The sequence below is a fragment of the Phragmites australis genome, chromosome 15, assembly GCF_958298935.1.
Source record: "Phragmites australis chromosome 15, lpPhrAust1.1, whole genome shotgun sequence".
Taxonomy (NCBI): Eukaryota; Viridiplantae; Streptophyta; class Magnoliopsida; order Poales; family Poaceae; genus Phragmites; species Phragmites australis.
The window spans coordinates 10,017,616-10,044,156 of NC_084935.1; the positions used below are offsets into that span (position 1 = coordinate 10,017,616).

Sequence of the window (26,541 nt, forward strand, 5' to 3'; positions counted from 1 at the left end):
CGAGTTCATGGAGCTCCTCGGTGGTCTTCGTGACGCTAACAAAACCTTCGGAGAATGCCAGGATGAGGTTTGTATCTGAAAGGTGCTAGTGGACACAAGCTAGGGCGAGACAGGCGTTGGTGGTCTCACATCTAGCAAGTGATCGCCCACCGTCACATGCATCCTATCCTCAAGGCCACTCGTCTCCTCGGAGGCTACCAAAAACCAGTCAACGTGACCAATCACGGTGTCTCTTGGTGTTGAGCGAACCTGAACATTGGTGGACCACAGCAGCGAGTCAAAGGGTGTAAAAGCTTGGTTTAGGTGATCATAGAAATATTCTCATCGCTGGTCGCTTTCTCTGTCCATCTTCTCCAGGTGTCTCCGTGCCACGAGCAGCTCCTCCTGATAAGCTGGTCAATGAAACATGTCACAAATCACACAGAAGCCAGCCGATCGGGTCTCACTCGGCTAGCCTAATACTAACACGTGGCTAAGTGGTGGTAGGACTGAGGCACCTGAAGATCACCCTGCAGGTTCTCTCGCTCAACCGCAAATACTAGCTCACAGTTGGCCACCACTTCTTGGATACACTGGTCAACAGAATCTTCAATAAGCTTTGTCAGGGGTTCGGTGCGAGTAGGTGAGTCGACCAATTCTGGTCGTGCCACTTCTAGGCGGCACTGGTCATGGGCATTGTCGGTAGGTGCGGTTAGGGGCTCGAAGCGGGAGGGGGAGGCTCAGTCATTTCAGGGATTCTACAACCATAACGGCAACAACAAAACTCATCAGAGAAATCAAAAGGTTTCTTCCAAATATAATACAGAACCTAAATTACAGTTTGATATTTACTCCTCGGTGGCCTCCACCCGGAAGATGGATCCCATGTAGTCCACCGTCTCTTGGCACTCCTCATGTAGCCTCTCCTCGGCAACGGCCCGGTGACCGCAACCCCCTCCCGGATGAGGTCGAGGTTGAAGTTGGGATCACGGTTGCAGTAGCACCGAAGGATGAACCCTGCCGCATCCCTCACTACATGTGACACATCCTAAGCCGTCCTCATTGCCAGAATACTCGGGAGCTCGGAAAACTTCTCTGAGAGAACGTTGGTAGCATAGGACTAAGCTTCGGTTGTGTGCGGGTCCTTTGGTGCAATGATCTCCAGCCTGAGGCTCCCCAAGGGCTCCTCGAGTGCCTTAAAAGCATCTTGGAGAATGCTACGAGTGGTACTCTCATCCTCCCTAAGCTGGTGTGTTCAGCGGTGAGAACATCTTTTTCTCATTGCAGCTCACCACACTTCTGCTGAAGCACTAGCAGTGCATTCTTTTCTTTGACTAGCTACCTCTCTAGTTCAGCACACCTACTGACAGCCGCTTCCTTATCTTAAATCAGCTTGCAGAGAGGCCAAGAAGCGGGTGGCCAGGGAGAGCGGGTCGAAGGCCGGAACTGGCTCCACAACCGGCTCAGTAGGCGTGATAGCCATGATCAATGCTTCCAAGGTCTGGGCTGCTGCAAGCTAGGGTACTAGAACATGTTGCTGAGGTACTAGTGGAGGAGTTACAACCGGGGTTGTGAGCGGGGTCGAGGACCTGAGGCAACAACAGATTTACAAAATCAAAAAAAGAAAGAAAACTCGAGGTATATGCGCCTAACCGGAAACCTTACCGCGGCAGCGGAGTGTTGAGCATATGCCTGGACCTCGTAAAGCCGCTGGGTCAGCTGGTCGGGGGATAGTCCAGCAGTCAAGCCGCCGATGCTCGGGGTCTCACAAGTACGTTTGGATGACTCCGTGATAGATGGTCCCTCTGCTAATCTCTTCCCCTCTTGCATAGGCGCTTGGTCGGCGACAGCCTGACCACTCCTGGTCTAGTTGGGGCACGTCTGTTCGGAGCAAGACTGGTCAGGGCATGCCTGGTTGGGTTGAGTCTGGTAGGGGCGATGCTTGTCGACCCTCTACTGACTGATGCTGCTCACAAAACCGCCGCCCGTGGTCGCTACCCAATTCTGAGAAGTCAGGTCACCACCTCAACCTGCTAGGACAACATCGCGACTAGATGGGTGGCCGACCGGGACGGGCTAGGCTGCGGAGAAGGCATACTAGCAGCAAGATCAACTTCTTGGGTGGTCTCCATGATCTCATCGATTATCGGACGTAAGACATCAACTTTGGGAAGACCCTACGACGACGTAAACCATGAAACCCTAACCCAGGAGAAGGCTTGAAGATGACAGTTCTAAGAAAAGGTCAAACTTACCAATCTGAGCTGAGCCCTCTCCGACAGGGAGAGGTCGCACAATCGAGGAGTGCCTCATGGGAGGCCATCCTTCCTCGGGGCTGCCGCTGTGAGGAATTTTTAACTCGTGACTCGACAGCCTCATCAGAGAGATCTGCATAAGAGGGATACTTAAGACACCACATGAATAAACAAAGAGCACCATGGAAACGGTTACGATATTTCCTAAAGAGCTCTCCCTAGAGACGTCATCACTACCGGTGTACATATATGTTGGATGTGCTATTTTTCACAAAGGGCACAACCGACGCTTGATGAAGTCACAGGCAACATCTCATCCCGCCAGCTCGACATTCACAAGGTTGTTGACTCAGGTAGCGAGGCTCAACAGCTCCAGAGTGGTCATGGAGGAGTTCCACCAGCTCTTGAAGACATGTGCTGGTCTGTTCGGCACACGGATGTTGTCCAAGGAATCCTCTGTCCTGAGGTAAGACCATTCTTCCCTCTAGACCGACCACGACAACTTAAGGCCCATCTCAAGGTATGAGCATGCGATGCCATCGCGAAGGCGAAATTCGTAGCTCCCGTGTCACACCCGGTTTTAACGGCCAAAACCAGATGCGGCTTATGTGTGCCCATGATGTTCAACACACATAAGGACGTCACAGGTGAAGTAACAAAAGCAATACTTTATTAAATAACGTTAAACTCTTACAGCAATTGACATATATTGTCTTCTATAAAGATATCTGCAGCGGAACAGAAGCACTGGTGCCCAACAACACCGCAGGCAACTGACCGGGAGACACGCGCCTAGAACACCACAACCTCGTCTTGATAGTCTTCAACATCTTCACTCATTGAGCAGCAGCATACATATAGCATGGTATAGGGAAAATAGCAAGTGTGAGCACATAGAGTACTCAGCAAGTGGGGGAAAATAATGATATGCAGGCTTATATCAAGAATAGGCTAACAAATGGTATTTTTGCGTAAATGCGAGTAATGAAAACATATTTGGACTCAAAAGCATTAAGTAATTATTAAGTGAATGTAACCCATACAATCCAACCGCAGCATACAAGGCTCCCCACCTTGCATACCATAACCTTCTAGTACTCCCTGTACTATTACCAAAACCATCTAGTACTCCCTGTACCAGAACCATAACCACAACCATCTAGTACTCCCTGTACCAGAACCATAACCACAACCAAACTCATAACCACAACCATCTAATCATGTGAGGATCCAAGTCTCTCATAACCGTGAGCACGGCTGTTATAATAGTTTTACACTCTGCAGAGGTTGTCCAACTTTACCCACGAGTCAGTGAATTCCATGTTGCCGTGTTTGCAAGACACTTAACACACGCCAGTGGTGTGCCGCCAAGAATCACTGTATGACACTTTCCACTAACCAGAGACTAATCCAGTGCATGTCTGCCCACTAGGTTTCACCGCCAGGCTTTACGCAAGCAACAGCTCCTACCCAGAAGCCCCCTTTTGTGCTGACCCAACGCACACTGGACAGACTCTAATCAGTATGTCACACTTTACCCATATCAGCCTCGTGGTTGGTACGTTACTTCTTGGGTTGTCGCTCCACGAACCGGTCCTTACTTAGGTTACTTGAGCAAACACTAATCCAACATCATAACCATGACAACCATCAAAACCACTTTGCTCAAGGCCTAAGGTTCCATGTTGCTAGACCATTAAAACATTAACGACTATTGTCGCATATGCTCATTAGTCAAGTATATGACACTTCCCAATATCCCAAAAGCATGGCTAAGCAATCTACCCATAAAAGACACCTAACCATAAACCATCTAGGTTCCAAGGGATGATAAGGGAAAATCTAGGGAAAACCCTAACATAGGTGACTACCCATCATATTGACAGATATTGCATGCAATTTTGTAAAACAAAACATTTAAAAACATAGGTTCAAGATGATCAAGGACACTTGCCTTTTTCCCAATGCTGCTCAGTGTTGTCGAAATCTTGGTCTTGAAGTCCCTCGAACTGCTCCGAAACGTTATCGACTAATCGCGAGAAATTGCTTTGGTGGTGGAAGAAGGAGATTTCGCGGAGAAGACGACGTAGCGCATCACGGGCGGCGGCAGCGACGGCTCCGGCGAACGGCGGCGCTCCGACGACGTACGGACAGGGCAACAGCGACTTCTAGGCCTTAGGGACGTGGATTAGGGGTGGGAGAGGTCGTGCAACTCATATATATAGGGCTAGGGACGGCTAGATGAGGTAGAGTCCAAACCGAACACGAGTTGGATTCGAGTCCGAGTCGGTTACGATTTCCTTTTTCGCAGCTCTGTATTGCGAGGATGATATCTCCATCGTCCGGACTCCAAATTGGACGTTTCTTGATTCTAAATTGTAGTACTCGAAAAGATCTACAACTTTGGTAGTCATTGTAACTTCTGAAAACGTTATCTTGATTTCCAAAAATGCACCACAAGATAAACTATTTGAACTCGGACTTCTCTGCGCAGCACTGATTTCGGGGGCCATAACTCCCAGCTCCATTATCCAAAAGGTGACTTCCATAGGTTCAAATCGAAGCTCTCGACGAGACCTACAACTTTGGTAAGATTTGCATTTGAGGCCGTTTTGAACTCCAAAACGTCATGAGAAGATGAGGCTGTCCAGGACTCCGCGAAAATTTACAGATTTCGTGGATCCTTTGTTGGGCCATCTAGAAGACTTGGCTAATGGTTTGGACTTGAGCAAGATTAAGCCCAAAGATAATTTAGGTATATCTAGGGTTTAGAAAAGAAACTTTTGCAGAGAAATTTGAATATGATTTGAATTTGAATTGAGTTTGGAGTGAATTTGAGAGAAACCAAAAGATAAGGTTGAACAAGAATAGGAGTAGATAAAAAATTTGAATTTGGATTTGGGTAGAAATTGATAAAGAGGAGTGATTGGCTTTAAACAAGAATTTGGATAAGATTTGAATTGAACTAGAGAAGGATCAGGTATGATCAAGTATTGAATAGATGATGAATTCAAAGATTTTGAATTCCAACCATTAAGATCCTTAACTTATTCACTACTGAGTTTTGTAAAAACCTTTTCAAAAATCTTTTTCACTCAAAACACCAAACAGAGAAAAGAAAAAGAACTCTAATGCATTTACCTGGCTCCTAGCAAAACTCAGCATGCAATGCACAGAAAATAATAACCTATATTAATTGATTGATTAAGAAAATAGGTTTTAAACCTATACTACTAGTGAAGCTATTCAATACTCTTGGAAAATTTTAGAAATTTGAGAAATCTGAAAATCAGGGTGTTACATCCCGGTGGCTGGCCTGGTCTGCAACCTGGCCATGTAAAACTACCTGAAGAGATCGAGGCATGGCTCGAACCTATTGAAGTTCTCATACATATGAGCAAAGACGCTCAAGCATGATGATAGAATTAGGATTGAGGTGGAGGTAGCTGATATCATAGAAGAAGATGACGGTGGTGAAGAATTTAGAAAAGAAAGGCATGAGGCTGGCCAAAAGGAGATACCGTGACTAGCCTTCGCTGGTCGCGGGACAGGTACTCACCAAACCAGTCTATTCTCATTAAATGCTTTCCACTCAAGTGTTTTTCCTTTTCTAGGCACTCCTCCCAAGTGGACTGGCTGTGGCCAGCGCAGAGGTGTCAGGCTCCATCCTGTAGCACTAAACGCTATGGGACGGGCGCACAGGTGTGCCGAGCTGCTTCACAGGTGCACGTGCGAGACCGATGATGGGACAGGGCAGACTGGATGACCGGGGTTAGGTAAGCATGGAGGTGTCCAATAGATGGGTCGGGCTTGGCAGCTTCATTAAGGCAGAAGGGTAGAAGGTTTTAGAGGGGATGGGTTGACTGCTTTTGGGCCCATTTGTAAGTTCTCCCTCTCTTGTGTATAAAGAGGAGAACGGGTCTAGCATAGGGGACTCTCATCTATAATTAGTTCACGAACACTGATAACAAAATACATAGGACGTAGGTCTATTATCCGTTGGGAGGCCTGAACATGGATAACCCCTATGTTCTTGAGTTCATCACAAACACATACATACCTCAAATGGTGTTCACGCACCCATCGACCAGTACACCCCGGAATCATTATCAAGGACTAACTCTCGACATACATGGTGGCTCAGCTTGATGAGGACAGGTCCCGGCGCTACCGTGCAAAAGAGGAGGTTAAGGACCTCAGAACTACAATAGAGGATGAGCGTCAAGCATGGCTTTCCTCAGAAGGAGCCCTTGAAGAAGAAAAGAGAAAATAGTGCACCTCTGACAATGGCCTCGAACGGGAGAAGAAATAGTAGTGCACTTTGGACTCTGCTTAGGAAGAGGAGAAACTGTGGAGGCTCAATCTTGAGGCCGCCCTCGAAAGGGAGCGAGGATAGGTGCTTGAATCTTCTGCAGCCCTTGAGCGTGAGGAGGCAAAGTGAGAAGAGCTAACCGCCTCCTTCGAGCAGGAGAAAGCGACACGAGAAAAACTCACCGCCACCCTCGAGCATGAGAAGGCAGCGCTCGAGCATCACAAGGCAACTCTATAAAATGAATTGCTTGATCACACAAATACTTCTTGCATCATTTCTAATGTAATGTATAAGTTATTCAGTGAGTTGGGATTGGCAGACACCCCCTTGCAGTCAGTTCCGGACACCGAGGTGCCCTCGAGTGGATTGGTTAGGTGACATCTTTCTTAAAGACTGGCGTGCACTATTTTGGTGACTTCTACTCTGGGGTGTCTATCAAGGAAACCTTGGCCCCTCTAAGGGCTACTGGTTGTTCTCATGTTGAGATCCTCAGCACGCTAAATTACAAGCTCCCAACGAGAGTCGACTTGAAGTTTGCAGGTCACGAAGTGAAGACAGCCGCTCGTGCTTTCTTCAATAAGTACTGGCGTACCAGCGGGCAATCTGAAGCCCTCGCTAGCGTCCGAGACGTTGGTTCCTGCACTTCGACCTCAGTTGTTACCAGAACAAATGGAGCTCACGGCGGGGATGCATAGGAGGGAGGCCAAGGCAAAGGAATTAATATCGGTAAAGCCCACATGCAACTTTCTAATCCTGGCTCCACCAATATGTTTCATTAGGTCATAGGATAGGTCGTAGGCCAGGGCCTCTGCTATGATTTTGTAAGGACTGGGATCTTTGTCAGTCTTCTGTAAGGCAAACCTTTTGGTAATGGAACAACCCTTCGTTAGCTTTGCTTATTTGTTCTCTTCATGTCTTTCAACATTTCAAACGCACTGCCGAACGTGGCCCTTGTCCTATTTATAAGCAGGAGAAAATGTTGTCATCAGGCCTCGGCTCGAAGAGGGTTGTTTTCCATGAAATTCCTTTGGCGATGGAGTACGAAGATCTCTACAGGCGCTGTGTGACATGGCGAACATTTCTGAGCCATTATCCGCAAGGGGCATTCGAAGACTATTGTTGTTGGCGAAGGGCCACTCAGGATGCCTCTGATGCTCAAACCCGTGCATTTTGGAGGAGCATTGATAGGTCAGTTTTAAAGGCTCGACAAAAACACAGGGGAGCTTAACCTTTTTCTGCACCGAGCTCCTCACACCAAAAGAGGAGCCTATTGAGGAAGACGAGGTTATGATGATCGAAGGCTTCACTTTGACTTCATCATCAGTGTCCCCTTATTCTGGGAGCCCGTCTGATCGAGAAATAGATCTAGAAGCTCCTTTTGACACTCAGCACGACCTCGCCATTTACTCGGCACGTAGCCAAAGGTATAAGGAGATTTTCTCCCTTGATCCTTTAGGATCTTTGGTCGGCCCCCAGCCTCTTCGTGATGTTGTAATAATTTTTGTTAAATAATGCGTTGGCAACCGGTTGGCAACCATTGTGCAATTTCATGTTCTTACGTAAGTTCCAAGCTATTAAGCATTTGTAACACTTGGGTCTGATCGGTATTTTAGGAAAAATCGAGCCCATGTGTGAGTGTCAACCCTCTGTTTGTTATGGGAGAGTCCTTAGACTTTAGCCCCTCATGACCCTTAGGCTCGGTCGACTTTTCATAAGGATCAACCCCATTTGAGTGGGTATGGACCCTCCTATTATCATTGGTGAATACATAGACTTCAGCCCTTTGGAACCCTTGAGTCCGACTAGATTATCAAAAGGGTCAACCCTATTCAAGTGGGTATTGACCCTTCGATTATCACGGATGAGTCCTTCATCCCTTTGAAACCTTAGGTCCAGCCAGCTTATCAAAAGGATCGACACCATTCGAGTGGGTATCGACCCTCCGATTATCATGGGCAAGTCCTTAGACTTCACCCCTCAGGGGAGCCCTTTAGATTGCTACCATATTTTGTTATGGGTGAGTCCCTTATGGATCAACCCTCCAGGACCCTCGGGCTCGTCCGGCTTTTTAAATGACGCTTCCTTGGACTTCAGCCATAGGTGAGCCCTTGGACTATCACATTTTATTACACGAAGCATAAATGCATATTCTTCTTCGGGGAATTAATTTTCATTCCTCTAGGGATTGCATAAGGAGGTTGCCTCGTTAAAAACCTTGCACCCCAGAATAGGGCTTCCTCTACAAGGAAAAGAGTACAGCTCTAGTGTTACTTATATATTTTATAGAAAAGTAAAGGTCGTAGCTGAACCTACCTATCCTAAGAGGTTGCATGAAGGCTGGTCCTTAGACCCAATACTTGAGGAGTGAATCCGCATTCCACATCTGAGTTAGTGTTTCGTCATCTAAAGTGGCTAGGTGGTCGTCGTGACTCCATTATGACGAACGGGCCATCCCACTTGGACTGTAACTTCCCTACCATTTTGTGGTAGTGCGCACTAGAGTACTAGGTCTCCAGGCCGATAGGTTACTCCCATAATTTTCTTATCAACCCAATGCCTAGTCTCCTCCTGGTACTTCACCAAGCTATGGCAGCAACGAGGTGAGTCTCCTCCACGAGATCCTTCGACACCTCCTCATCACCGGTGTTAGTCGACAAAACCCTTAAGTACTTAACCTGAGCCTCCTCTGGGGTCATCGTTTCATATCCGAACAGCAGGCGAAACAGTGTGAAGCCCGTTGGCTTGGTAAGCATTGTGTTGAGGGACCACAAAAACTTCGGCAACTCCTCTACCCATTTTCCCTTAGGTAATCCCACCAGTTGTTTTGCTACTGCCATTGAGATGCCCCTATTAGGCCTCTCAACTACTCCGTTAGACTGCGGGTGGCCTACTAATGCGAAGCATAACTTAGTTCTCAAGTTATCGCAAAAGTGCTTGAATAGTGTTGAGTTGAATTGTGTCCCATTATCAAGGGTTACTTCTCGGGGGACCCCAAATCTGCATACGATGTTCTGACAAAAGAAATGCTGAATCTTTTTCGTCGTGATGTGGGCCAGTGGTATGGCTTAGGGCCCCTTTGAAAAGTAGTCCATAGCTACTATAAGATAGAGAAGGTCTCCTGGCGCTCGAGGGAAAGGGCCAGTAATATCTATCCCCCATCACACCCGCGGCCACACCGGAGGAATTAGTTGAAGAGTACATTTTTGGGTGTGCGTCTACCATCCCATCCATTGACATCCCGGACAAGAGCTGACCAGGGTCTTTGCATTTACATTCGATGTTGGCCAGTAAAAGCCTTAGCAGAAGGCCTTTGCTACTAGGGCCCTTGGTCATGAGTGAGATCAATAAAATCCTTGATGTATTTCTTTCAGGAGGTCCATGCCTTCAGTCTTCAACACACACTGAAGCAACGATGCACATACTCCCCTTTGTAGAGTACTATGTCGATGATCTCGTAATTCTAGGCCCTACAGGCGATCCTTTTTCCTGCTACATCATCTTTTAGGAGTGCATGCCTTCGCAATATATGATACCAAAGGCTTCAGCCAATCCTGTCATATTATCACAATGACGTTAGATGGCCCTTCATCATGTCCTGCCATTGAGGACTCAAGGACTTCAAAGAAGACTTCTGATGGTAACAGAGTGCCCTAAGTTGCGGCCTTCGCAAGGGCATTTGCCTCCTGGTTCTCCCCCATTGGTATGGACTTTAGCATGAACCCTGTGAAATACTTATGTGTCTTGACTACCCTCTAGAAGTATCTGGCCAGCTCCGAGTTCTTTGCTTGGTATGTCTTGTCCACTTGTCATGCAACCAACTGCGAGTCCATCTTCACTACGGCATGCTTCACTCCTAAGGCCTTCACTTTTCGGAGGCCTAAAATAACAGCCCCATACTCCACAATATTGTTGGTGGCTTCGAAGCAAAGCCTGGCCGCATAGAATAGCTTCGACCCTCCAGACGATGTGAGGACTGCCTCCGCTCCTACGTCTGATAGGCCCTAGGCTACATCAGTATGTATGGTTCATATCTTTTCAGGTTGTGGTTCCTCCGACTCCTTTGCTTCTGGTGACCAATCGACATTGAACTCAGCTAATGCTTGTGATTTTATGGTTGTGCGAGCCGCAAAGGTGATGCACAATGGAGAGAGTTGGGATGCCCACTTACTGATGCACCCGGTGGATTCATGATTCGAGAAGACTTCCCTCAGAGGTACGATGTCGGAATCGTGATTTGGTGAGCCATGAAATGAAATAGTGTCTGAGTTTCCTATATGCCATGACCGCTGCATAGGACATCTTCTCAACTTTGAAGCTTTGGGAAGGGTCTCACTGAGTGCTTTAGAGATGAAGTAAACCAGTACTTGCTGAAGCCCTCCTTTGTTCTTCTTTTCCTAAAACAAAGTGACACTCATTGCCGATGGTGACACGGCTACATGCAGCAGTAATCCGCTCCCTGGATTTGGGCTGGACAGGGTGGTCAATTTCACCAAATAGCTTTTTAGAGCTTCGAAGGCTCACTAATGTTCGTCCTTCCATCTAAAGGGGTTTGACCCTCAAAGGAATTGAAGGAAGGGCATGCTCTTTTGTACAAATCTTTTGATGAAACAATTCAGTGAGGTCATTATTCCTACCAAGCATTGTTTGTCCTTTATCGACTTTGGAGCCTTCGTATCGATGATAGCTTGAATTTTCTATGGGTTTGCTTTGATGCCACTGTTGGAAACTAAGCATCCCAGTAATTGGCCTGAGTGGACTCCAAAAACACACTTTTTTGGGTTCAGCCTCGAACATACCTTTCAAAGGTTGGCAAATGTCTCCTCCAGGTCAGCCCCATGGTCCTCTTCACATTGGCTTCAGACCACAATGTCATCCACATATGCAGTTACATTGCGGTCCAGTTATGCTTGGAGTGCTTTGCTTACTAGCCTTGCGAAGGTGGCCCCTAAATTGCATAAGTCGAACCAAACATAGCAATAGGATCTTGTGGGTGTGATGAAGCTAGTATTTGCTTCATCCTCTTTGACCATCTAGACTTGATAATACCCCAAGTAGACATTGAGAAAGCTCATGAGCTCTGATCCAGCAGTGGCATCGACCAGTTGGTCTATTCTAGCCAATGGGAAATTCTCCTTTGAACACACCTTGTTCAGGTATATGAAGTCGACGCACATATGCCATTTGTCCTTATACTTCTTTACTAAAACAAGGTTCACTAGCCACTACGGATGCATGACCTCACGAATCACCCTTGCCTTTAGAAGTTTCCTGACTTCCTCCTTTGTAGTGTCCTGATGATCAGCGGACATCTTCCGAAGCTTATGCTTCCTTTTTTTACTCCCGGGGTGATATTTAGGTGGTATTCTATCAGCTCTCCTGGCACTCGTGGGAGAACCTTCAGTGACCATGCGAATATTTCTTTGTTGGCCCAAAGGGTAGCCAGTAACTTAAGCTCTTGTTTGAACGGTAACTCCGTGCTTATGTGCACATACTTATCCTCATCCTCCGAGCGCAATAGGATCTGCTTGATGTTACCTTCGGGCTTGGCTCTTGGTGGCATGTTGTCATGCCCCTTCGTGTCCACCTCAGGTAGTATGTTCTAGCTTTGATCTTCCTAGATAGATATCACACCCTCCGGACTGAGCTTCTTCATACACATGTAGCCTTGATGCACCATTGTGTTGAACTTGGATAGTAGTCCTCTTCAGAAAATGGCATTGTACTGATAAGGAACATCAACCACATCAATCAAGATATTGTGAGTGAGACCCTTCCCAGAGCTTCGATGGGAATCCCCCCAAAACCTTGCAATGGGGTTTCCCTCCAATCACAGGAGGCTTCTAGGAATTCCTATCTAATCAAATGCCTTGGCAGACAAGAGATTAGTGGAACTTCCTCCGTCGATCAGGACTCGGCGTATCTCCGTGTCGGACACCTCCATAGAAATGACAAAGGCATCCGTATGCAGATAATCGTGAATTTGGAGGTCCTCTTGTGAAAAGGTTATCGGCTGGGTGACCACCGAGACCTGATCATTAGGGAACCAGTTCTCACATGATTAACTCTGCGCATATACTCCCTTTGTTGCCTCTTGGATTCAAAGTCGTAGGTGGCGCCCCTGGAGATGGCCATTATCTTTCTACGATCCACATTCGGGTTGGACTTCACTCTAGTAGGAGGGGTTTCAATAGCCATTCTTGACGGTGGTGGCAATAACTCAGGCATCTGCAATTGATGGACAGGAGGGGCTCCAGTCCATGATGTGGAGTAGTAGGGTGGGTGGGTGTACGCAGGAGTTGACCCAAAACCGGGTCCACCCCTCATCTCCACATGGTGCACTATCCGAGGATTGTGTGAAGACCCAAACCCAAAGGCCCAGATGACTGCCAATTTAGCCCTCCCTTTAGGGCCACGACATGAGGGAATAGCTTGGTTGTGTGATCCGCATCTTCGCCATGTATCGCACAGTACAGTGGCATGGGCCGTCCAGAGCCATGGCCTTGACTCCTCGTCGAGCCTCCACCTCTCTGGTTGCTTCTATCTGAGCTCTCCTCGATGTTATGCACCCCTCGCTTATAGCCCCTTGGATGGTGAGAGTGATGATGATGAGTTATATGCATGTCCAAGGATCTATAGGCTTTCCTCAGATGCTCTTCCTTCTTTGTTCATTGGGGTGTCTTCCCTTCGTTCGCCCTACTGTTCTTGGCCTTTGGGATAGGCATGTCTGCGTGTCTCCGAAGCTTATCCTCCTCAGCCCTTAAATACTTCTCCATCTTGGTGAATAACTCATCCACGTCCCTTATTGGCTTCCGCGCTAGGCGCGAGGCCAGGCGCCCGGATGTAGACCTTATCTTGTAGCATCCATCACGGTATCATCACTAAGACCCTTTCCTTGACACTTTACTCACATGAAGCATTGAGTGAATTCCTTTAGGCTTCCGCCTTCCTTTTGCTTAACTGCGAACAGATCTCCCACAGTGACCGAAGCCGCATAGTTACCCTAAAAATGTGAGAAAAGCGCCTCCCGAAGCTGCTCCCAGGAGAATATCGTTCTCGCTGGGAGGGATGTGTACCATGAGAGGGTGATCCCCCTGATGGCAAGGACAAAAGATTTGGCCACGGTAGCTTCGTCTCCCCCTACGAACTCTATTCTGGCCTCGAACCTCATCACAAACTCCTTCGGGTCAGTTTCACTGTTGTAAAAGTGCAGTCGAGGCATCTTGAACCCCGGAGGCCACAATCTCATTTGCAAACTTGTAGCCAATGGGAAGGCTTGATCTACTGCCTGTAATCGATGGGGTTCTTCCAACACTCGCTGATGAAGTACCTCCAGGTCTCCGTTGCCACTGAGGCCTCCTAGAGGTCCTTGTTGAGATGAGAAGGATTGGCAGAGGGACCTGAGTTCCTCACGCAGCTCTTGAAATTGTTTGTTGGCTTCCTCCACTTGACTTATGTACTGCGCATCATTGCCATCGTGAACTGATCCATGGTCCGTTGGGGCATGCGGGGGAGCTTGATGATGCTCTGAGGCCTCGGGCGTAGCCATCCGACCTCCATAGTCATCCAGCGTGACTGCTCCGGACCCCATGCTCCACCCCCAACACTGATGCCGAATCCGGGTATTTTAACCCTAGGGCCTCAGCCAAAGCCTCGGCCCTCTCGATCATCGTTGCTCCTTCTTGTTGCGAATTGACCTGTGAGCCTCCCTTGTTATCCGTGGATGCTTATACCTTTTCTTTCCTGATCTTCGGTGGCATGGGACCACCACGGACGGCATCAAATGTTGTAATTATGATCGCAACACGGTGAACAATGTAATAATTGTTGATGTAATAACTATTCATCTCTCTCTTTACATTTAGTAAGTGAGGGTATTTATAAGCATACATCAACCACTCCCGTTGTCATTACATTTTTATCCCTTACCTACAGAAATATTTCTACTAACACTAGAGAATATTCTAAAATATCTCAGCGATATTATGGTTATTGTCCACCTACATTACTCTAAGCAACTAAATCTCGACACGTATCTTGGAGGACCTGCACTATACCATTCATTGGAGTTGCTAGTGATCTCCCTTTAGCTATTTCATTATCGGGTTCCAGCTAAGTTGCGGGTTCCTCTTTAAGTTAGCTTTCATTCTATCACCGAAGGTCTTCGTGCCACCTTCTTTCGGTTTCAGGGCTTCTCTGGACCCTTCATCTTTTGAACTTCGTCACACCCCTTTGACCTTATGGCTTCACTACACTCTTCGTCCTTCGAGGTTCGTCGCACCTCTTTGGCTTTCGGGTTTCACCTCCTAGTTTCGTTCATTAGATTTTGTTACGTCTTTTTAAGGCTAACTCCTATAGAATATAAAGAGAATTACTCCTACCTTGATATTAACCTCTCTATTTTAGTTTTTGAGATTTGATTATTACGACCGAATCAACGAACAAAGACCCACACGGTACCATTTCCCTGACACGAGTCTATCATGCTTTTGCTTCATGTACACGACTATCTATAATACAAAGTTACGAGTGACACCATTGAGCTAAACTAATGTTCTTCGTACACTACTAACCTACGGTCCTACGGTGCGTAAAAGAACACGTGACCAACTATGAAGTATACGAAGGTCCTGTGAAGCTTCCTGGGTAATACTGCAAGCGGCTACTGTGCAGGCACAAAACAGTACTATTATCATCTTAATAGCATTTACTAACGCTACGAGCAGTACTACTCCATCGAATTATAAATACATATTATTTAAAAAAGTTATATTAAATTTTTAAAACTTTGATTGATAATAACTTTCAAAATATTTAGTTTAAAAATCTTAAAATTACATGTAAAATTTGTCTTGAAAAATGTTTTCATAATATCATAAATATAATGGATTCTATAAATATATGTTAATAGAAAATAGTGATCAAAGATATGCATTAGAGATTATGTCTTATTCAAAATGATATGTATTTATAACTGGGTAAAGTATTATCATAAGCTTTTCTCCTTGATTGGTTGCAATGTTTCTTTCTGTTTCATGATAGGTAGAGATTTTGTTTAGACCTCTGAGACAGGAAGACTAAACTCACGAAAGATGGTGAATGCATCTGACAGTGGATAGATATGCAGACTTTTTGGCTTGTAAAGTCAAGTTGTTAATTCTATTTGCAGGTCATTTCTAGGGAAACCATATGCCCAAGAAAGTGTACAACCCTTAAAAGTAAAACCATTAGCTTGGAGTCATCAATGTTAAGGCTCTTTTGAGACAGGATTAACAATGGACCTTTTATATACTACTACATAATAGTCATTATATGTCAGTTTATCACTATCAGTTCAGCTAGAATTGACAGTGATAATAATATCACTACCGGTTCATAAGAGAAATGACATCATTGACGGTTGTTAATAAGAACTGGCAGTGATAATATCACTACCGATTGTTATTTTGAACTGGCAGTGAAGGTAAGCTCGGACCTGAATTTTTTTTCCAACTCACTTCACCGCCCGACTGTTCTATTTTTTCTAAGTCACCTCGCACGGCTCCTCGTGAACTACATCAACCTTATCTCTTCCAACCTCTCAACATTCTCTCTCTCTCCTCATTTCTCTCTCTCTCCTCTCTAGTATCTCCTCAAGATCCTGGAGGAAGAAGAGGCCATATGGGGAGGTGGGCGTGAAGGGGTGGGGCGCCATGGGACGACGGCATGGGGAGGCGGAGGGGGCTAGCGTCGACGAGGTGGCGTTAAAGGGGGCAACGGCGAGGCAACACTGCAAGGTTTGTTGATTTCTTCTTCTTTGATTTGAATCCCCTTTCTGTAGGTGTGCAGATTGGTGTAATTCGTAGCTTGCTCACATGCGCGAGTAGCACCAGCGAGTGCGATTGGCATCATGCGCAGGTGGTCGACGGTGAGGGCAACCAAAAGTGGGTGGCAGGGGTGCATCGTCAGCATGCGCGACCTTCCGCGAGTGATGGGCACGAGGCCTAGGACCGGGCAGCAGCAGCTGGTGTCCCCTTCACCGTGACTCACTTCATTTTGTCGTTGACTCATTTTATTTTGCTGTTGATGTATTTGTATATGTAGTAAAGTTTTGGCACTGAGGATATTTAGCATATGTCACAAGTTTCTTCTCCGTAATATATAGTTATTTTTGTTGATTTTGTGTTTTGTTTTGCAGTAAGGGTCCCTTCTTTCTTATTGTAATTTTGTTTTCGACGATGTGAATGTTTGATCTTGCTCACTCATGGATGAAACCGGTGGCGGAGAAGGCACAGGGTCGAGCAGTGATAGCAACTCAACTATTACTACCACTTGCGTACTACCGGTTCCAAATTGACTTTTACTGCTGGTTTTGGAACCGACGATGAACGCATATTCTATAGCAGTGATATTTTAAGTCTCAGCAGCCCCAGCCCTTTTGTTATTTCTGTTGACTTATACGCAGCTAGCGATGTCAGAATAACATGTGCATATACATGCATGTGTGCATATTTCATCAAGGGAAAAAAATACAGAAAATATGCTTGTAGACTGTAGTATGTCAAGCATGACCATGATGTTGCTTGCACAAAGTGAAGCATACCTGTTTCTATCCAAAAGGATCCAGATCGATACCATCATATCCTGCTTTACAGATCCGGCGATATCGCGCATGGAAGCATCAATTATTAGTGAGTAGTGTCACAACTTTACTCCTCAAAGATTGACAAGCACCTTGACTAGATGCAGAATATCAGACCCTAGCTAGATCCATGAATCATGAACCAAATTAAACAACCATAGGGTACGCGATATCCCATTAGAAAAGACGTTGCAAATGCCAAGTAATTAATATCCCTCCTGGGTTTTGTCAGGAAACAACGGTGATTTGGAAACCAGCTTCTAGCGTGGTGGTAGAAGCATGATGGTAAAACTCCACCTATCAACGTTGGAAATCTGGTACACTGTACACAAGTGTTGTCAGCAATTTATTCGTGGGAATGTGATAGAAGACGTACTTATGAATGTGTGTTACACGTGTGTCGTTCTTACAATAAAAAAAAAGAAACAAAAGTGATTTGAATACTCTCCTAGTGGCAGTCCAACCTTGAAGGGATGGGTATAGATATCATCGTGCCTCCATTGTGCCTATTATCTACCTAATAAAGAAAAAAGAAATAGAGAAGGAAGGGAGAAAAAAGAGCCATAACACCGGCGTTGCGATCGGGAATCTTCCGTCCATATGCTCCGTGGATCATCACGAGATCATTAGCCAACGTCCAATTACCCTATAAACTCATTAAGCAAGTAATGGACCAATACTACTACATAATATATTATAAATAGTGCTCTATTAGTATCGGTGCAAAACGATATTGAAGATGTGTTAGTACCGGTTGATAAATTACTACGCACGAATAATGACTTAAGCGCTAAAAACCGACACTGAAAAATCAATATCAATACCAATTTATAGTTAGAACCGACGCTTATACTACGACCAGCACTGATAATAATTTAACATCACACTTATGTAACCTGATTAAATATTCATACTAAAGATGACAATACTAACCCTCTCCATATGGAGAAAAGAAAACTCTCATGCAGCGGCGGATATTACAATGGGGGCAGAGGGCTTGAGCCCCTATATTTTTTACATAGAAGAGAAAGAATATAGGAAGAAAATAAGAGGAGGAACGAATAAAAAAGGAAAAAGAAGAGTTTGAACTCCACTAATTCCTAGCTTTGTATTCACTACTGCTGATCTCTTTAAATGTTGGAACGGAGGCCAACTTTTCCAGCTTCAAAGCAAGCTATGGGCGGGGCGGCATGCAGCATCATGGAACACACCTACTCGTGGAAACTTTTCCACTGTCGCCATCAACAAATCACATCATCTTTAGAGAGAAATAAAATCAGCTTCTCACACATGTCACGTGCACACACACTAATATAAAACGCCCGTGATGTGCATAGGTGACGGCCGGCACATGTAGGGCTGGAAGCCGGGCTTCGCCTTGCTGTCACGAACCCGGCGTCGAGGAATTCTCGCCCGTGATGTGCATAGGTGACGGCCGGCACATGTAGGGCTGGAAGCCGGGCTTCGCCTTGCTGTCACGAACCCGGCGTCGAGGAATTCGTCGGCATTGGGGCCGCCGGGGCGTCCCAGATGCATGAACACCAGGGAAGGACGCCAGAAAGGCTCCCGGCGACTGTCTCCCTCGAGCGGCCCGAGGTCATGGCACGTCTCTTTCGGCCAGTCAGCCTAACCATGACTGTTGCGCGAGCATGGAAATCTCGTGGAAATTTCGTCGCTCCTTTCCAAACAAGACAAGCGAAATATTTTTTTATTAGGTACAACGGAGGACGCATATAATTTACACATCACGCTCACGCCTCACTTATGCTCACGCTGTCACGCATGCGCATCTTAAAACACGCTAAACTCATAGTTTGCGAGCAGTACATTCTACTTAACACACGTATTTGTACCTAGCCCGGAATCCATCCCGTGAGCAATTAGGGTTAAAACCCTTGGTAAGCACCCATGTGAAAGCTATGCTTCCAACGCGGGGGAGCTCAGTCCCTCAACTAGCGACTTTGCCAGATGAGCTGTGGCTAGTTCTAGACACTACAACAACAAAAAAGCCTTCAACAACAGGAAAAAAAAAAACCTTCTAGACTGAAAAATGTTAATACTTTATCTGTCATATTTTGAACTTAAAAAAAAGCCTTCTAGGCACACTCTTTCAATAGTAGCGTTTTTATAAGCGTCTATACACTGGCATATAAAGATGCTTTTTGATATGATAGTGAAAATATCTCAAAGTGAAACGCTTAGGCCGTCTATAGCCAATTTAAGATGCTTTTTTGACACGGTATTAAAAACATCTCAAAGTGACATAATATTAGACATGCCTAGCATCTAGAGATGTTATAAAACGCAACATGTTTCTTGACGTATAGTATTGTATATCTCTGAAATTCATAATGTATTTATATGGAGTTAGATGAGAAAATAGTTTATACTAAAATTGTACCTCAAGACGAGATCTACAATTTTGTAGTTAATAACTTTTCCATTTGAAATCATTTGACCATCCAAATAATCGCCAAAAGGTTCGAAGAACAATGGACAAAAGAAATGCATATCTACTGTAGTCAGAATTGTGTGAGTTGAGTTGATTAGATGAGTGGGTGAGAATTCAATATGTCATGTGTTTGAGTCCAAAACCCACAAGCGCACATGTGGTCCAAGTGCCAAAAAATTATGATAACGATAATTATTATTTTTAGTATATATAGCATGTCTATATTAGTACACACGTAATATAGATATGTCTATAAAATTGTCTTTACATTTCTTAACACCTAAAGACATGTTACTATACAATGTGCCTAAATTAATAAACACATAATATAAATATATCTATGAAAACATATTTAGATGTGGAGATATGCATCTAACGTCTCTATGAAACATCTTATATTTACTTAGACAAGCTTAAAAAATTCATAAATACTTGTCCTGACATAGTCCATGCGGAGATGCTCGTAACACGTTTTATAAAAATGTCTCTACATTCCATTAGAAATAAAATAAAATATATCTAACCTACAAATAAAACATATCTATATGGACTTTTCTAGTTGTGATGCTTTGCTTACCACTTTTTTAGTACAACTTGAGTTCAAACATGCGATGCATTTATGAGATTCCATCCAAATAATTTTAGCCATTCAATCCTAAGTTGTATCGAAGTTATAAGAAAATGGTTTTACATGTAGCAGTGGTCTAATAGATTCATCACGTTCGTTTTGCTGTTCTTGCTTGTATATACTAGTAGGAAACTTGGGCGCGTTGCGTCATCTGATTAAAAAAATAGCACGTGATTTACAGAAAATGTTGAAACTAGTTAACATAATGTTTATACAGAATTAGTCCACCACTTAGCTTCCACCTACCACCGCCCCCTACCAACCCGGTGTCGCTAGAGAGGACGACGACAACCTAGGCCGGCGCACGGCTCGATGTCAATCCATGGTGACGAAAATGCTTTGGGATTTTGCGAAATTTCGGAACCAATGAGACATTGGCCACCTGTGCAGGACACTAGAAAAGACGCGACGCATGATTACACGGGAGGTCAGTGGATCTAGCGGAGCCGGTCACTGTTGATCTCTTGGAGCGGACCTGCGGGAGCAAACGGCCGAACCGCAATCTTCCGAGCAGCGGGGCAGGGCGGCCCAGCACAGTACAGCACGCGTCACGGCGTCACCGGCCAGCGGGGGCGCCACCGAGCGAGCGAGCGACGCCTCCTGCAGGTTCACGCACCGCGGAAGGCACCGCACGTCCTTTCTCCCGAAAAAGCAGGAGGGGCCTGCCGGCGCGAGCGGCGAGGGAACCTGATAGGCCTCTTGCCCTGATAAGGCTACGGACCGCGCTGTCTGTTGTGCAGCGAGCAGCGTGTGCTACCTGCCGGGCTCCACGCATAGACACCACCCACTTAGAAAATTTGAAATTTTGCCGTCTCAAACTTCGACCTAGTCCCTCCGATTATAAATATATATCGTTTTAGACTTATGCATAAGGATTAAGAAAATAGATCAAATAATTTTATTATCCTTTATTTATTCTGTATTGAAAAAAATAACTCATTTATTTATGAGAGTAATATCATTTATTAAATAAGGGTAAAACGGAAACTAAAGAGAAAAAAGTGCATAGAAGTTCGAGAATGACTTATATTTAAAAAATAGTTGAGGAGACTAAAATAACCTATATTTACAACCAGAGGAAGTATTAGGTTATAATGCCGTTCAAGTCAATAACATATGCGATTGTCTAAGCCTGTAATTATGAATCAGAACGTCAAATAAATAAAATCTAGTTTTAACGGTGACAAACCATCTGTTGGCTCCTTTGTTTACCTCTCCTTTTGCCACTCTTTCATGGCTCAGCTTAAAATCTGATCGAACTTAGCTATATGGGAGCTATAAACTTCAGTCTGAAATATGATTCTTTTAGAGTCAAGGGTCCCTAGCTATTGGATGCTGATCCTACAGACGATGCATCAGCTTCCACCCATCTCTCTCTTGTGCGCGATACTGTTCATCTTCCTCCCTGTCGTTCTTCCTCCCCTGTTGGGCCGTTGCCTTGCCTCTCTCCCACCGCCACCAGCGGCCAGCAGCGCCCCAGCGTCCACCACCACAGCCGGGTTGTCTTGCCTCTCACGTCATCCTTAGACCAGAGAAACCTCGCGATTAAAACCATGCCGGCAAACTCCATGGACTGTAAGCTTCGATAATTCTAGGCGTTTTGAGATGTAGAAGATGTGGCTAGTTATGCTAGTCTCAACTCGATCTCAATTGGCATGCGGGTAAATCTAAGAATATGTCTAATGGAATCTTTTCACAGTCTAAATTTCTATCGTAAAAGGATCTTCGTTTCCTTCAGTACTCCAACAATTTTTTTTTATAATTTTTGTTAAAAAAAATTTCCAAGTCATTTCTTCCATAAAATGAAGGGAAATATAGTTTGAGATGATGTAATGCCCGTAGCACACGGTATCATGCTTACTATCATAGCTAGCCCTTCTTAACTATAAGAAGAAAGCAAGAGTCCTAAGTAACTAGCTATGCTCACTAGAGTAACGTACAAATACCACTGTCGATGCAGACTTGTTTGCTCACTCTGCACTCAACTCTTTCTAGTAGTAATATTTGTACTGTTGTGGATAAATAAAAAGAAAAATCCGTTGAAACAATAGATTCAGTGCATGCTTTAGTTACGTCTCCTTTAGCACATTCCATTATATATTCCATTGAACCTTCATATAAAAATATTCCATTGAACCTTGTTTTCCACGGATCTTATCTCTAGCACTATCATGGGAATACTGTATAAAACTAACGGAAACTATATCATTCCAGGAAGCATGCAGGCAGCCAAAAGGAATGTTCCTCGTAGCAACTTCTGTGCCTACCACTCTAGCAGTGTATCACCAGGCCAGTTCACCACAACATAAAAAATAATTCTCCAAACAATGAAAAAAGAAGGTTCTATCTGAGAATATGCACGTGCGCAAACGGCTATAAATACTACTTACATTCGTTTTCGTTTACTTGTCGTGTTTTTTTTTTACAAAAAGCTTATAGATACTAAAACTTTCATATTATTAGATTTGTTATAAAATATACTTTATTAGTATCGTGTACTTCTAAGTATTCATAATTTTTTCATAGAAAAAACGTGAGACCAAAATTGCTATATTAAAAAAATAGTGACAAGTAAAAAAAAAGATGTAGTATATTATTTCTTCAGGTCACCTTCGGAGGCGAACACGTTTTCAGGGGTTTGGGGAATTCTTTTGCTTTAATGTACAATATTCTAGCTTTAGTGTACAATAAGAAAAGAGAAGACATATGAAATTCTAGCTTTTTATCACAAAAGATGGCCTATTTCTCTCTCACACACACATATATATATATGACTGCAGATGATCGAGCCAGCTTTTTTCCACGCTCGCCCTAGCTGAGCCTTTCATGAGTCAACAAATCAAGAGAGTCAATTCGTTAATACCAGTACACATCTAACCCACCCACTAGAGTATGCATGCGGAGATTCATTTGTTGATTTAAATCGTTAAAATGCAATATCTCTAGAATTACATATCTGATTTTCGATCCGTTTAAAGCATACTGTTAGAAAAAAAATACGTTTAACAAAATGAGATCCATGAAGGCTATATTTTGATGAAGTTTTATGATCATTTTACAGTTACAACATGGTAGGCATCCAGTTGCGCCTTGTGCTATATTGCAATTACAACTTAGGTTGTAGTTGTGTTTCAGAGACACTCTAGTTACGATAATATAGTTACAATATATTAGATACTCTAGTTATGACAATACATTATCGAGTAAGGACTAGTTACAATATAATAGACACTCTAGTTATAACATGGTAAATATTCTAGTTGTAATACTTTAGGGGTCGGGTCTCGATCCGAGTTGTCCTTAGGGAACAGGACGTGTGACTTCCTCAAACGAAACGAATGTGGCTTTCGTGATAAGGCAAATCCTTCGTTCGGTACAATCGAAATCAAGGATGAAGTAGATGAATATTCTCTAATCCCAGAGGATATCTCTTGGATCTCAAGCTCTTATTTTTGCAACGTTAGCCGCAGCCCCCAAATAGTACCCCCGGCGGCTACACAACTCTCTCTTGGTAGTCGAGTGTGGACTAGTTACTAATTATGACAATACATTATTAAGTGAGTACTAGTAACAATATAATAGACACTCTAGTTATAACATGATACATATTTTAGTTACAATATGCTAGTCGAGTATGAATTAGTTACAATACGGTAGACAATCTAGTTATAACATGTTAAATAATATAGTTATAACATTGCTGATTGCAATATGATCACAACTAGTTACAGTTAATCAGCCTCGTCCGGTAAGTTGCAATCTTAATATTCATATAATTGTAATCGCTTTATACCTATAATCACAATAGGTAGTTACAATTATTTTGTGTTTATAGTTATAATCACTCTATATATGTAGGTGGGACATACCTATAATCACAATAGGTAGTTACAATTATTTTGTGTTTATAGTTATAATCACTCTATATACGTAGGTGGGACAGGCTTGGTCATCTAAGTGCGTCAGCAGGGTTGGTGGGTGAAAGCATGCTGAATCAGTGGGACTGACGTGTGCATCTGAGCTTGATTGATTGCTCTGTCGGACACGCACGCGGGCTGTGCACATGCTGTAGGTACAGCAAGTATATGCGTAGTATAGACATACAATATATTCTTTTAGGCCATAACAAAGTGCCAAAAGAAGAATCAGGCTCCAACCAAATTTAGTTGGAGCCGCCCAGCTGCCCAATCAGCACACCACACATTTGTCCCTCTAGTCTAGCAGCAAGCTCCTCACAAGCTCCTCCTCATTGGTTCGTCGAGGCCAAAACAAGCAAGCAAAATTTGATCATCCGTCGAAGCCGGTCCGGCTCCAGACGGCGTCGCGCACCCGGGACATGTCCCGGCCCTTGAGCGTCCGGCCGGCGCCCTCCACCACCGACGCCCGCGCCTGCCGCCGAGCCAGGTACACGTGCGGGGGCACCCACCCACCACCAACGTCCTTCTCCTCCTCCTCCTCCACGAACGACTCCGGCTCCGCGAAGCGGCTCGGCCAGGCGGGGACCTCGACCGGCGCCGACGCCGCCACCTGCCGCCCGTCCCCGAACGCCCGGCTCAGCCCGCCCTGCACCCCGCGCCGCGGCGCCCGCCCGCCCACCGTTGCCCTCCCCTCCGCCTCCCAGGCTGCGCCGGTGCCGGGCCCCTCCGCCGCCGAGTACCAGACGTCGGCCTCTGCCAGGTCGGGCAGGTCGTCGTCGCCGGCGGGGGCGGGCGCGACGGCGGCGCCGCGGGGGAAGCCGAGGAACCTCTCGCCCGCTGCGGCGAGCGGCAGCCTGCGCGCCTTGGCCATCAGTGACGACGGCGCGCGCGTCGGCGTCAGATTGGTTAGCGTCGCGCACTCGTGCGAAGAGGAGAGGATGACGAGCGCGCACGAGAGCTGGCTCCTGCGGTGCGAGAGCGGGTCAGGGGGGGGCGGGGGATTGGTTAAGGTTTGGCGCCCGGTGCAGCCTGGCGACGATTTATAGGGCCGCCACGGGGAGGTGGGGCCCACCGGAGATGGTTTGTCGTGACGGCTTCCGCGCAACTGCCCGTTAGTTTACGTGTCCGTTCCGTATGCATGAGTTGTCAGCTTTATCTTTTCCCAGACGGTCAATGTGTTCATGGTGTCTTTGTTTATTGTCATTGTTGGCAACGCGTACATATCCCGTCACTGTGATGCCTGAAGGTTCGGTCGATGCGAAGCGAGGAGTTTGAAGGAACAAGAAGGAATGAAACCTGAAGAAGATTAGAAGGCTTAGCGTTCGAAGGCCAGGGTAACTACGACCACGGCGACGAAGTCACGACCTGCCGATGATAATTGATGCCCGTGTTTACGTAACCTAGTTAATCTTCGCAGCCCTTTATGTAAAATCAGGATCATAGTCACTGCCTAGTCCGTGCCAGGTTCAAGAAAAAAATATTGTAAAAGAATTGTATTTTACTAGGTAATTTACTTGCACAAGGCATTTTTCTTTATGGTTCAAGCTAGATGATGCCGATGATCATGGAATGCTAGCAGGTCAACGTACGTTCATTTGTTTTACTCAGGAATACGAGGTAGTAATCCGGCGATCTAATTCATCCGACGCAGCTCGCCACCTGTGCTCGTTTACCATTTCTTTTATACTGCGTGCGTGCGTGCATGCATGCATGCATGATACATCGTGTCATATGATGGCGGCATATCCGGAACGAAATTCCAAAGCAGAGGAGCACACGGAATCCTGGTCTACGAGGACCGGGTCCACGACTGGATGGATAGGCATCGTGCGACTGCCGGGCCGCCCTACTCGGGCGCAGCCAATGCGGCGCGGCGGGTAACTGCGCGCTGCGCTGGCGCGTGGCGTAGGAGATGACGTCACGTCGCCCCGCCACGCAGGCTGCGGCTCTCGTGTCCAAAGCAGGGGTCCGGGTAATGATCAACGCCACGTGGTGAGACTAGGGGCGGTAGATACGTAGACGAAGAGGGGAAGGGCTACGGGTACTCTCCTGTCTACCTAATCGGTTCATTGCACCTAGACTGCTTTAATTTCCTTGCGAGGTGGATGGGAGTAACCCGTTGGATGCCCGTGAATGCTTTAAACGGCAAGCGAAGGAGACTATTTATGGTCACCGGGCCACTGCGCAAGAGGATACGATAAAAAGTTGGCGTGCGCTTCTGCATGGATTTTCGTGTGGCGATAAACTCTTTTTTTTAGCGGGACAAATATACATACATAAACTAAATCAGCTCAACGAATCTGATCACGGATGGAGTAGCTGGGCAGCGAAAATGGTCCAGATCCAATGAACTCGTCGCGGGTGCATGCGTGCATGCCGC

The 26,541-nt window shown here is 45.5% G+C and overlaps 1 protein-coding gene across 1 annotated transcript; it reads right to left on the reverse strand.

Annotated features, from left to right (window-relative positions):
- Positions 1 to 24,300: 24,300 nt before the first annotated feature.
- LOC133893575 (protein S40-5-like) lies at positions 24,301 to 25,160 on the reverse strand. The gene has a single exon (XM_062334631.1). It carries the CDS (start codon positions 25,030 to 25,032, stop codon positions 24,532 to 24,534), a length of 501 nt encoding a protein of 166 aa, XP_062190615.1. The 5' UTR covers positions 25,033 to 25,160; the 3' UTR covers positions 24,301 to 24,531.
- Positions 25,161 to 26,541: the final 1,381 nt, after the last annotated feature.

Coding starts and splice junctions, on each gene's coding strand:
- LOC133893575 (XM_062334631.1), bottom strand. CDS start 25,032: ATGGCCAAGGCGCGCAGGCTGCCGCTCGCCGCAGCGGGCGAGAGGTTC.